The 13,310-nt window shown below is 39.3% G+C and overlaps 1 protein-coding gene across 5 annotated transcripts in view; it reads right to left on the bottom strand.

Annotated features, from left to right (window-relative positions):
* ODF2L (outer dense fiber of sperm tails 2 like) overlaps positions 1-13,310 on the bottom strand; it is a 62,634-nt gene that overhangs the window by 26,282 nt on the left and 23,042 nt on the right. For all 5 annotated transcript variants that reach the window (XM_075557970.1, XM_075557957.1, XM_075557948.1 and 2 more), the window contains 5 exons: positions 10,982-11,044; positions 10,779-10,850; positions 10,050-10,166; positions 2,463-2,648; positions 48-157 (listed from right to left, as the gene is read on the bottom strand). In XM_075557970.1, coding sequence (XP_075414085.1) covers positions 48-157; positions 2,463-2,648; positions 10,050-10,166; positions 10,779-10,850; positions 10,982-11,044 — 548 coding nt within the window. The remainder of the gene's footprint in view (positions 1-47; positions 158-2,462; positions 2,649-10,049; positions 10,167-10,778; positions 10,851-10,981; positions 11,045-13,310) is intronic.

Below are 13,310 nucleotides of genomic sequence, written 5' to 3' on the forward strand. Positions count from 1 at the left end.
GATCTATACGCACACAGAGTGATTCTACCTTTTTTATCCCCACTTACTTTTTTAGTGTCTCAATCTGAACTTCCAATTCAGTCTTTTCTATTATTATTTTCTCGTAATGACTTTTCCAGGCATTGAAAGCTGAATTTATTTCTGACAACTTGGCTTCCTAAAAAAAAATACATAAAATGCTCATCCTGCAACTTCACATTTCTGTTTTGTTCATGACCGTGAACAACAAAATATTATAATCAAGGAACACTCATTCTATAAAGTATGTGGTTTTTATTATGAAGAAAAAATGCAGTACAATACTCTGAAAGTACAAAGATTCTAAAGTAAATATTAATAAAAATTTGATATCACTTTATTGTTAAATGCTAGAGAGGCACCTGCAACTTAGCGGGTTTTTTTTTTTAACTTTCTCTTGTGAATTTGGTGATGGCTTACTGAGCAGATCATCAGTTTTACATTCAAGGATTCACACATTTTGGTTCATCTCATTCATCTCGTTATCTCAATGCAACATCACTTATTTCCTGCATCCTTCTCCTTTCTTAGTCCTTCTTTAGAGCTACTTTGTCCTTGAGTAAACGCTGCCCTTAGGTTCTCAAAGGGTTGATTAGTGTAAGGTATGTGGGGGATAACTTAGTGTTATTATTTCTCTTATAAATAGATTTGTCTATTGTTTGACTGAAAATGGAAGCTATCAGGGTGAGTTTGGCTTCAGACTGGAAGGGTGACTTAGGGCTATAGTCTGGAGATCCCACAGTCTCTGTCTGACCAGCAAGCCCGCTCTCTTTTACCATTTTGAGTTTTGTAGCAACTTAATTTTTTTTCTATTCTTGTTGTTCTTTAAGGACCTTTTGCTTTCTTTTTTAAAAATAATTGTTTTATTAGGGGCTCATACAACTCTTATCACAATCCATACATACATCAATTGTGTAAAGCACATTTGTCCATTCATTGTCCTCCTCATTCTCAAAACACGCAACTGAATATTTTAACGAATGTTGATGTAGCCATTTTTGAATAATGTTTCACAATTACTTAATATTATTTCCTTTGTGGTTTACTGGGCTTTTCATTTTGACTTCCAAACAAAAGACGCCAGAAACTACATAAGTACCCGAAGGAGAAAGAAGGCGTGTAGCGTGTGCATAGAAAACACCAACCAACGCTTATCTTCACAGCATTTAGGAATAGTCCATCTATGTCACAGAGCGAAATTCTGCTGAATGTAGGTTAAGCAGTAAAGCCTTTAAAAGATGAACACCTCAGATTATAAAATATTAAGTTGTTTTGTTTACACAAGCTTCTACACAAGTCTGTTTTCATTCTAAAAGCCTCTTATAATTCTATAAGCTTTAGCCTAAGTTCTTGAGAGGTGGGATACCAGTGAGACTTTAAAAGCGTAAATAATTCAGTAATTGGTAACTGAATAAACACAATTCATCATCAACAACAAAACTCTAAGGCCATTTTCAACTTTGTACTACAACCCAAGATATCTTTCACATGGAGTCCTGACGTCAGCACATGGCTTTAAATGCACTACAGAGTAAATTACTGAATAAAGTCATATGCGCTAATAACATACATCAGCAGTTCTCAAATTAGTGTTCCTCAGAACCAGCGCCAGAAATTTCCCTGTGAGTTAAAGCAGAGTTCTGCAGTTGCCTAAGTGTGGGAAACTGAGTTCAATAAAGTTAATTACACTGACTACAGTAGGCCTTCTCAGGGCCTTTACTGTGCTAGTGCACACTGCATTTCCTAAGGGCAGCAGTGTGAACTGTTATCCTCACAAGGACACTGAAGCCTTTTGTGTGTGCTTGGGACATGACTTAATTATCTCCTTTACATAACATTCCAGAGGAAATGCTGATATCATGTCACACATACATCTGGTATCTTTGAAACTTTGAACAGTAAGGGCGCACTTCCTATAATATCAGGAACATGGATCCCAATAGGGATCACGAGAATCACCATCCTTTCAAAGCAGATCCCTACAAAGTGGAGAACAGGCCACCCTCCCCTCATGACCCATTTACTAATTTGGACATGAGCTGTCCTCCCCATGCCGCTGTCTACTTGCCTGGCTGGGTTCAACCACTCACTGTAATGCCCATCCAAATCTCACAGACTATACTATCAGTTTAAGCATTAGGACATGCCAAAAAAACAAACTCACTGCTATGAAGTCAATGCTGACGCAACACCCTCTGTTCCCCCAAGCCCCGACTCCCACCCAGCCCTGTGAGTTTCCAGACCCTAAGAGTTTACAGGGCTAGTTAGCCCAGTCTGCTTCCCGTGAAGCAGCTGGTGGTTTCAAACTGAAGACCATGAGAATCACAGCCCAATGCATAACCACTACACCCACCAGGGAGCCTTATTTTGACATTAACTATATAAAATAAACATACATCTATAAATACAAAGCAGATCTTCAAATAAAGAATGTATGTACTTGCCTGGTCTCTAATTTGAGAAGTCAGATTTTCAGTCTTCCCTGTAAAATGGTCAAGCCTTTGTTTGTAAGCTTTGGATGCCTTCTTTAGAGTTACAATTTTTTGTTTACTTGACTCTTTGATCAATAGAGCCTCATGCTTGTTCTTTTTCAATTTCATATTCCATTCAGTTATCTTACTTTCTAAGTGCTAAAAAAAGCAAAAATTAAATAATTTTATGTCTAACATTATGTAAATCCCAAACTGAGTAAAACCCACTGCTGTTGAGTTGACTCTGATGTACAGTAAACCTATACAGGGTTTCAGAGGCACTAAATCTGTACAAAAGCAGACCAGGCTGCCTCCTAACCCCAGAGTGGCTGCTGGGTTTAAACCATCAACCTTGCAGTTAGCAGCCCACTGACTAACCCACAGTGTCACCAGGGCTTCTTGTATTTAAGTCAATATTACAAAAATATGAAAAATTCATTCACATGCATTTTATCAAAACAATTAGTAATCAGGTAAATAAAAAGCAAAATACTAAAAAAAATTCACCAATACATATTTATAAAGTTAGAGAATACAAACAACATACGTAGGTCTACATAGAACTAAAACTTATTGAAAATATTAGTTATAATGGTAGAAATAACCTCAGTTTAAAATTTTTTGTAATTTTTAGTTAACATCGGGACTATTACATATAGTTGTTAGGTGTCATCGAATCAATTCAGACTCATAATAATCCAATATACAACAGAATGAAGCAATGGCTGGCTCTGCAACATTCTTGCTGTATTTGGACCTGTTATTTCATCCATGGGTTCACTCCATCAACTTAATGGTCTTCCAATATTGCAGAGCTTACCAAATATGTTTTCCTTCTCCAGGACCGGTCCCTCCTGATACCGTGTCCAAGATACATGAGACAAAGCCTCACTTCTAAACACATTCTGGTCATATTTTTTCCAAGACAGATGTTTGTTCTTTTGGCGGTCATGGTAATTTTAATATTCTTCAACAACACCATAATCCAAAGGCATAAATTGTTCTCTGGTCTTCTTTACTCATTGTCAGGTTTTACATGCACGTGAGGCAAGCAAAATATCATGGTCTGGGTCAGGCACAGTGAGGTAGTTTGTTTATTGTGCCAACCTGGCCATTAAACATATGTGGTGTTAATTGAAGGGCAGAGGGCTAAATGGCTCAGTGAGCCTCACCTTTCTAGTTCTCGGGTCACTTGCTTTCTGATGGTTGGACCAGGGTGCAGCTGCCTTAGCAGTTCCCTGCTTCAGCTGGCAAGGTCCACTTCCTGCAAGACATCCCGAAGGTGAAGGCACATGGACCTACTCTGATACAGTCCTGGGTGCTAGAGCAGCCATGTGGAGACCCCTGCCAGTGCTGAGCTGCTTACACATTCACTGACTCAGCTTTCCTTCTGCAGTCGACATCATTGCATCTCTTTTGTGAGATGGAGGACTTCGTGGATTGGTGTAGGACATACAGGTTAATGGGTTAATGTTGGACTTGTGGACTAGGGCAGCACTGGGTTGGGATGTTTTCCTGATGCGCACTTAACCTTTTTATAAAATGCTCTCTTATACATGAGTTTCTGTGGATTTGTTTGTCTAAAGTACCCAGACTAATACACACAGCTTAGTCCTAAAAGTAACATCCTTGATCTCTAACAGTTCATAGAGGACTTGTGCAGTGTTTGTGTAATGCAATGTCTTATGGGTACCTGACTGCTGCTTTCATGAGAGTTGATTGTGGATCTCACTAAAAATGGAATTTTGATAACTTTAATCTTTTCTATGTTTATCATGATATTGTTCATTAGTGGAGTTGTGAGGATTTTGTTTTGGCAGAACAAAAATCGTAACTGAGCTGGAGATAACCCAACCAATAGACACGTAATGCTCAAAGGAGATGGTAGCTCACACATTTATTAACATTCTTAGCTCCAAAAGATAACAGCTTAAAAAAGATATGATCCAGAACTGACAGGCTATGAAACCTTTAGACAAAATAAACACAGACTTACTGTCAAATTTCAATTTGCTTGTTATTTGGGATCATGCCTTGATACTTGGAAGAGTTCATTAAGGTTATTTAAATTTTTTTTCTTATCTAATACACATTAAATTTGGAGAACTACAAAAGTAAATACAGTTATATATAAATTAAAAGCTATCAGTTCTGTAGGTGCACTATCATGTTGAGTCTGATGATATTAATGGATGGCCATCCCTTTGATATAGTTTTCTTGGTGATAAAACAAGAAGGACTGGATGAACGGTGTATAAAATTTAGTATAATTCTCATTTCTTTTCAAATTATTTTAAGATATATCTTCAATGTTTTTATATATTTTGAAGGCTATGTGACATTGAAGAGAGACTGACAGTATTACAGATTTAGGTTTGGGTCTCTAAATTCTTAGACAGTCATCTTAATAAATATGCTTTCTCCCCTCCCCACCCCCCCATCATGATCCCAATTCTACCTTTTAAGTCTGGCTAGACCAGAGGATGTACACTGGTACAGATAGGAACTGGAAACACAGGAAATCCATGGTGGATGGTCCCTTCAGGGCCAGTGGTGTGAGTGGCGATACTGGGAGGGTAGAGGGAGGGTAGGTTAGAAAGGGGGAACCGATTACAAAGATCTACATGTGACCTCCTCCCTGGGGGGACGGACAAAAGAAAAGGAGGTGAAGGGAGACATTAGACAGGACAAGATATGACAAAATAATAATTTAAAAAGTATCAAGGGTTCAGGAAGGAGCAGGAAGCAGGGAGGGAGGGGGGGGAGATGAGAATCTGATGCCAGGGGCGTAGGTAGAGAGCAAATGTTTTGAGAATGATGAGGGCAATGAATGTACAAATGTGCTTTACACAATTCATGTATGTATAGATTGTGCTGAGTTGTATGAGCCCCTAATAAAATGATTAAAAAATAAAATAATTTTAAAAGGGCATTTCTAGAGGTCTAAATACAGGGATGTATATATGTAAAATATTTATATATGACAATGGGGAAATAGATCTATGTGCATATATCTACAGGTTGAGTATTAAAGTAGCAGACAGACACTGGGCCTCCACTCAAGTACTCCCTCAATACAAGAACACTTTGTTCTATTAACCTGGCATCTCATGATGCTCACCTTCCCGATAAGATCACTGAAGACAAAGCGGGTGCTTAAGCAAATGTTATGAAGAAAGAAAGCCGTTGAGGCCCGGTTATCAAAAGATGTAGCCTCTGGGGTCTTAAAGACTTGAAGGTAAACAAGCAGCCATCTAGCTCAGAAGCAACAAAGCCCACATGGAAGAAGCACACCAGCCTATGTGATCATGAGGTGTCAATGGGATCAGGTATCAGCCATCAAAGAACAAAATAGTCTATCACTGTGAATGAGGGGGAGTGCAAAGTAGAGACCTAAAGCCCTTCTGTAGGCAACTGGACATCCCTTTACAGAAGGGTCCTGGGGAGGAGACGAGCCATTCAGGGTGCAGTGTAGCAACGATGAAACATACAACTTTCCTCTAGTTCTTTAATGCTTCCTCTCCCTCACTATCATGATCCCAATTCTACCTAAAAATCCTGCTAGACCAGAGGAAGTACACTGGTACAGATTCAAGCTGGAAACACAGAGAATCCAGGACTGATAAGCCCCTGAGGACAAATAATGGGACTAGAGATGTGAAGAAGGGAAGAGGTAGGTGGGGGAGAAAGGAGAACCTCTCTACACATAACCCCTTCCTCGGTGAAGGGAGAAAAGTGGGTGAAGGGAGACATCGGACAGTGTAAGACATGGAAAAATAATAATAATTCATAAATTATCAAGGATTCGTAAGGGAGAGAGGGTGGGGAGGGAGTGGGGGGGGGGATGAGGATCTGATTCCAAGGGCTCAAGCAGAAAGCAAATGTTTTGAGAATGATGATGGAAACAAATGTACAAATTTGCTTGACATAATGGATGGATGGATGAACTGTGATAAGAGTTGTGCGAGCTCCCAATAAAATGATTTATAAAAGAAAGAAAGAAAAGTAGGGGGGTCCTACTTAATTAGATGAGAGGGATTCAAAAATGTCATGGGCAAATAGAATGAAGATAGTGGAATTTTTCCAAAATTTTTTGAAGCCCACTCAGATATGCTCAGAAGTACATTTTCAGATTTAAAGAGTAATCTTTTGGAAGAAAGACTAGGTAGACTGAAAAAGGAAGCATTCTTGTCTTTAAAAATATACCTGAATATTCCCACTTGACATCTTCGGAAGTAAGAGAAACCAGGCCCCAAGCTAACTACAAGTGCCATTCCTGCAAGAGACCACAGGGTGTCATTCTCACACCATTCATAAGCAAATATAGATTATATTTCCAGTCTTACTGTGGACTTAGCACCCCTGTGAGTAAAAAGCCTTTTTAAATTCCAAAGGTTATGTGTTGTTGTGTTTTAAATTTATTAAAAGTGTTTTGTTATTTATTAAAACATGGTTCCAGTTAAGACTTCCTCACTAGACTTAAGAAAATCTACACTCTGACAGTGTTTAAGTAACTCAGCTATCTTTGTGGTTTCAAAATAAATAGCCTCTTTCAGATCTTTTGCCAAATAGATATTTATTTTAAAAATCAACTTTTAATATTTTCTATTTTAAAAAAATGTGTTGCACACTAGATAATCATTTGTCTCCTAAAATATTCAAAATGTAGTCTAACTGCTACATTATAAAAACCTGGGGGAAAATCAGCTCAAAGTATTCTATGTCTTTGGGGGACAGTTCTCAGATAATTTTACAATGTGATTTAAATATTTAAAAAAACCAATACAGTGAACTGCATATGACAATGTATGTGACCAAAACCGAGATTCATGCTGCAAACTGAGTGCACCATACTGGTACTCTAACCACAAAATGTAGGAACTACCTTCTGACCCTCGTGTACTGCCAGACATTCTAAATGTGCCTGTGTCAGAGGGATGGAGAAAAATCAGTCATCTAATTCAACTTTATTTAGTCACTTATAAATCATTCCATTTTTATAAAAGAACCTGAACTCATGGAAATAGGTGAATGCCGTGACTAAGTCTCATGATTTTAGCCTCATGGTCTTTCTACAATTTTTTGTAATCACTTTATCAGGGGCTCATACTACTCTAATCACAATCCAGACATACATCAATTGTGTCAAGCACATTTGTACATTCATTGCCCTCATCATTCTCAAAACATTTGCTCTCCACTTAAGCCCCTGGCATCAGCTCCTCATTTCCCCCCTCCCTCCCCGCTCCCCCCTCCCTCATGAACCCTTGATAATTTATAAATCATTATTTTGTCATATTTTACACTGTCTGACATCTCCCTTTGCCCACTTTTCTGTTGTCTGCCCCACAAGGAGGAAGTTTATGTAGATCCTTGTAATCAGTTCCCCCTTTCTAACCCACCTCCCTCCACCCTCCCAGTACCGCCACTCACACCACTGGTCCTGAAAGGATCATCTGTCCTGGATTCCCTGTGTTTCCAGTTCTTATTTGTACCAGGGTGCATCCTCTGGTCTAGCCAGACTTGTAAGGTAGAATTGGGATCATGATAGTGGATGGGGAGGAAGCATTTAGGAACCAGAGGAAAGTTATGTTTCATCATTGCTATATTGCACCCTGACTGGCTCGTCTCCTCCCGCGACCCTTCTGTAAGGGGATGTCCAGTGACCTACAAATGGGCTTTGGGTCTCCACTCTGCACTTCCCCGCCCTCATTCACAATGATATGATTTTTTGTTCTGATGATGCCTGATACCTGATCCCTTTGACACCTCAGGCTGGTGTGCTTCTTCCATGTGGGCCTTGTTGCTTCTGAGCTAGATGGCCGCTTGTTTACCTTCAAGGCTTTAAGATCCCAGATGCTATCTCTTTTGATAACTGGGCACCATCAGCTTTCTTCGCCACATTTGCTTATGCACCTGCTTTGTAATCAGCGAGTGCATCATAGAATGACAGTTTAATAGAACAAAGTATTCTTGCATTGAGGGAGTACTTGAGTGGAGGCCCAATGTCCATCTGCTACCTTAATACTAAACCTATAAATATATGCACATGGGTCTATTTCCCCATCCTCATACATTAATATATTTACATATGTACATGTCTTTATTTAGACATCTATAAATGTCCTTTCCTCTTGTCCCACTATCATGCTCACTCTTCATTTAGGTTTCAGTAATTCCTCTCAGTTACAGTACCCTTGATCACGCCCTACCAGGCCTTCTACACCCTCCTCACCACCGATTTGGGTCACTTGTTGTTCCCTTGTCCCTGGGTTTGTTAACACCACTACCTTTCTCCCCACCTCCCCCTCTCCCATGTCCCCCCGGAAATGTCGGTCCCATTGTTTTCTCCTCCAGATTGTTCACCCAGTCTGTCTTATGGTCTTTCTACAATTTTTATGGATATGAAAAAAAAGCTCTATTGAGCTTCCTTTTTTTTAGCTTCCTTTAAAAAGCATATACTATTTTAAATTGCAGAAAATATTCTCAGGAATTTTTCCAACAGTTATTTTAAGGCAGAGAAGACCAGTTAGTGCACACGAACTGCTGTTGGATTGACCATGAACAAACCAAAATCAAACCCATGCCATTGAGTCAGAGACTGTAACTGTTTACAGGAGTTGAAAGCCCAGTCTTTTCCCAGAGCTGCTGGTGGCTTTGAACTGCCAACCATGCCAATATCAAACAACTACATAACCACTACACCACCAGAGGTCCTTTTCCCATGACTGAGCAGTGCAATGCCAACTCCTAGTCCTATGCAGTGTCCGAAGACATCAATATCAAAGGACAGAGAAAGTCTGAGGGGCAAAGTGCTTAGAAGAATGTGTAAGGGGACAAAGGACCTATTTTACATCACACAGAATTACAAATTTGAAGTATGGTGTTAGTGAAGAATAAAGTGACATCGACCGTCAGTATGACAACAAATCTGGCTTGGAAGAAACACTAGCAGAACACTCTTTAGAAGTGAGGCTGCTGAGATGTCCTCTCACGTACTTCAGATACCTTTTCAGAAGATCTGGCCCTGAAAAGGACATTATGCTTGCTAAAGTAGACGGTCATCAAATGGGAGGAAGTCCTGCAAGGAGGCGGACTAACCCAGTGGCTGCAGCAATAGACGCAAGCCCAGTAACTGTCAGGTGTGGGCCCAGGCAGGCTGAGTTCTGTTGTGGATCGCATTGCTAGTCAGCATGGACTCTCGGACACCTAACAAGGCAGCGATTTCAACATGCTAAGGTCATTCTTAATTTTTCCTTTGTCTTTTTTATAATTTTGAAGTTTTCCATACTAACTATAAAATAAGGTAGATTTTAAGAAGTAATTAGCCCTTCATGCACTGGTACTAAAAAGGGAGAATTTTTATATACAGGTCTGAGCACAAATCTCTAGTTTGATCAAACATCTTAAGATTAAAATTTCCCTGAAATGTGTATCACTCATGGCATTGTTAAAACTGAAATTTTTTTCAAAATCGCCACATTCCAGAATGAAGTAACAGCTTTACAGTATTATATTAATTTTATCACACAAACCATGAAAATGAGGAATATTTATGACCTTAATTTGTTCCTTTAATTTATCATTCTCTGCTCCCTTTTTCACAATTTGGTGCTGTAGTCTTTCATGTACTACTTTCACTGATTGTGAAAAACGGTTTGCTTTCAGAGCATTTGCCTGTAACAGAGAGGAGAAAAAAATGTTTATGTTATTTGATATGTCCCCAAACTAACTTTAACTTGACTCTTTACCCACAATCTGAAAAACTGGAAAAACACTATTTTTCTATCTGAAAGGCTGTTTAAACACCACGCACACGTCCCCACATGCATTTGAAATGTAAATATGTGGGGCGGTTTCCCAGCTCTCTCTATTTAACAGCTCTTCATAATTACTTTGTAAAAAATATCATTGAGTCTCCAATTCTGAGTATTTCTATAACACTCTTATAAAATATGTCCCTTCTAAATTCTTTAGTGGCTTAAATAATCCCGAAATTACCCCAAAATTAAAAAATGACACAAACTTACACATACTTGCTAATTTAAAGGGTTTTATGCCAATTACCCTGACTGAAACACCATATTATCTAAAAACATTCTTAAAAATTACATTATACGTAATGTATGAAATGTGAAATATCCACACAATCCATGATTTCAGTGAGACACGCTGTGTTGGTTGCTGAGCGTCCTGGGGCCAGGTAGAGGAGGGAGGTGAGAAGACGGGAAGGGGATCAATATTAGGACAAAATGATGCCTTCAGTTCAAAGGTTCCATATTTGCTCACCTGTTCATTTTGAAACAAATTAGAAAGTTCTTTGATGTCTGCTTCCTTCTCAAGTATCCGTTCCTTCAGATCCTGAGGCAAACAAAATGGGAATATAAGCAATAAGCACACCTTGGATAACACTGCTTAGCTTTGTAAAACCAAGCAACATTCACACCACTTCCCACAAAGCCCGAGAAGAGGCACAAAGTGTGAAAACTTACAGTGTTTTCACGTTCATTATCAGTTAGTTTCTCTAACAGCACACTGGACAGCCTGTCTCCAACCTGTGAACGAGGGATGGCATACATCAGTATACTGCTACGTTGACAAAGAAAAGGAGAAAGTGAAACAAGCATCGTTCAAGAAATTAATATGGAAAATTAATGTGTGCATTTCATATTTCTTTTTTAAAGGTAACCACCAGGTGACTTTTGCCTGAATGCTCCAAATATTTTTGTCCAGTTTCTAATATTAGTTAATTTCCTAATCTCTAATCTCTAAACAATGCATTGGGGCCCTGGTATTGGGCTGCAATCGCAAGGTCTAAACTTTCTGTAATTAGTACGTATTTTTTTTCAATTTAATATTAGATAATTTTATAATTGTGAAAAATGTCACCATAGGAAATAGCCGACAAATAGCCAAAGTATAACTGAAACAATGTTGTATGAGCTTGAGATTTTTAGCCTACAACAAAAGTTAATTTGTCCTAAGACTCAAAATAATTATCACAAGAAATTAAAAGTATCAATGTAGAGCTCCAACCAATGCAAATCTTTCTAATCAATGTAAACAATATTTTCCATAAAACTTCAGACTTCAGTTTAAAAAGTCAAGTTAAGAATCTTGATCTGCAATCTCAATTCAAAACTCAAACTCATTGCCAATGAGTCAATGCTGACTTGACACTCATGTGGGTTTCTGAGACCATCACGACTTATGGGAGTAGAAAGCCTGGCTTTCTCCCTTGCAGGTACCACTGGCTGCAAACTGCCAATCATGCAGACTGCAGCCCAACTCAGAGCCATTAAGCAAACAGGACTCCCAAGTCTCAAGGTCAAAAATTAGTTGCTGTTGTTATTGGTGTCCGGCGCCATTGGGTTGGTTCTGAGCCAAATTACAATAAGTAGAGACGAAAAATGCTAATTTGTTCTTGTAAATAGTTTTAATGACAATATACCAATGGGAACCCTGAAAACAGCTTGAAGAAAGAAAATCACAAAATATATATGATATGATTCCATTTACATGATACATTTCCCATTCACTGCCATCGAGTCAATTCCAACTCATAGCAACCCTAGAAGATAGAGTAGAATGGACCCCGTGGGTTTCTGACTGTCACTCTTCACAGGCTTAGAAAGCCTCGGCTTCTCCTGTGGTGCTTCTGAACTGCTGGCCTTGCATTTAGAAGCCCAGTGTGCAACCACTATGCCACCGGGGCTCCTAACGCGTGGGTTTAGAATAGGAAACCCATTGAGGCAGAAAGTGGATTAGTGGTTGTCTAGGGTAAGGTAATGGTACAATGGTTAAGGGGTAGAATGCCAGCCAACAGATCGACAGTGCAAATCAGCGCGGTGTTTGAAGGGAGTAAGACAATGCTGCCTGCTCCTACCAAGACTGACAGTTTCAGAACCCGAAGGAGCAGCTGGGCTCTGTGCCGTAAGGTCACCACAGCTGCTATGATGCAGAACCAACTCAGTAGCACTGGGGCTTTGATCTGGCTGTTGGAGTTGCTGTTTCAGGGCGGGGCCGGGGGAGTAGTAGAATGTGCCTGCTAAAACCTGCAGGGTTCCTTTTGGATGGTGATATGCACAGAACTTCATCATGGTAATGGATCCACAATTCTGTGACTATTCTAAAAGTGAAAGCACTGTACACTTTAAATGTGTGGATTGTATGGTGTACAAATTGTTTATCATTGAAACTGCTACAAAAAAAGAATATACATACATGGGGCTTCAAAAGGTTCGCCAAAGAATTCCATTATCTTTCCATTCCAGCTTTCCATAAACTTGCTGAAGGCCCCTCACATGTGTAAATATAATGTACATGGGAGCTTGAAATTGGAGAGTGTTTTAATAATTTATAAATTATCAAGGGTTCATGGGGGAAGGGGGAATGGGGAGGGAGGGGGGAAATGAGCTGATTCCAAGAACCCAAGTGGAAAGCAGATGTTTTGAGAATGATGGGGGCAACAAATGTACAAATGTGCTTGACGCAATGGATGTATATATGGATTGCGATAAGAGTTGTACAAGTGCCCAATAAAATGATTTAAAATTTTTTTTAAATGGAGAGTGTATATTTTACTGTGACCAGCTAGGTGAAGTATAACAGAGATATCTAATTTGGTCGATCTGGTTAGCCACACGATGGTTGTCAGTGGCTTGGTCAAATACTATAAAGGTGGCTATTCCTTAATGTAATGGAATATCATAATTTTCCATAATATATCTGTTGACAGAGGAGTTTTCTTAAGGTCTGGTCAGCTTCATTCTCCTACAACTCTGTGCTGTCCTCATTGCTTGACCACGGATCTCGGGACGC

Source organism: Tenrec ecaudatus, chromosome 1, assembly GCF_050624435.1.
Source record: "Tenrec ecaudatus isolate mTenEca1 chromosome 1, mTenEca1.hap1, whole genome shotgun sequence".
NCBI classification, from domain to species: domain Eukaryota; kingdom Metazoa; phylum Chordata; class Mammalia; order Afrosoricida; family Tenrecidae; genus Tenrec; species Tenrec ecaudatus.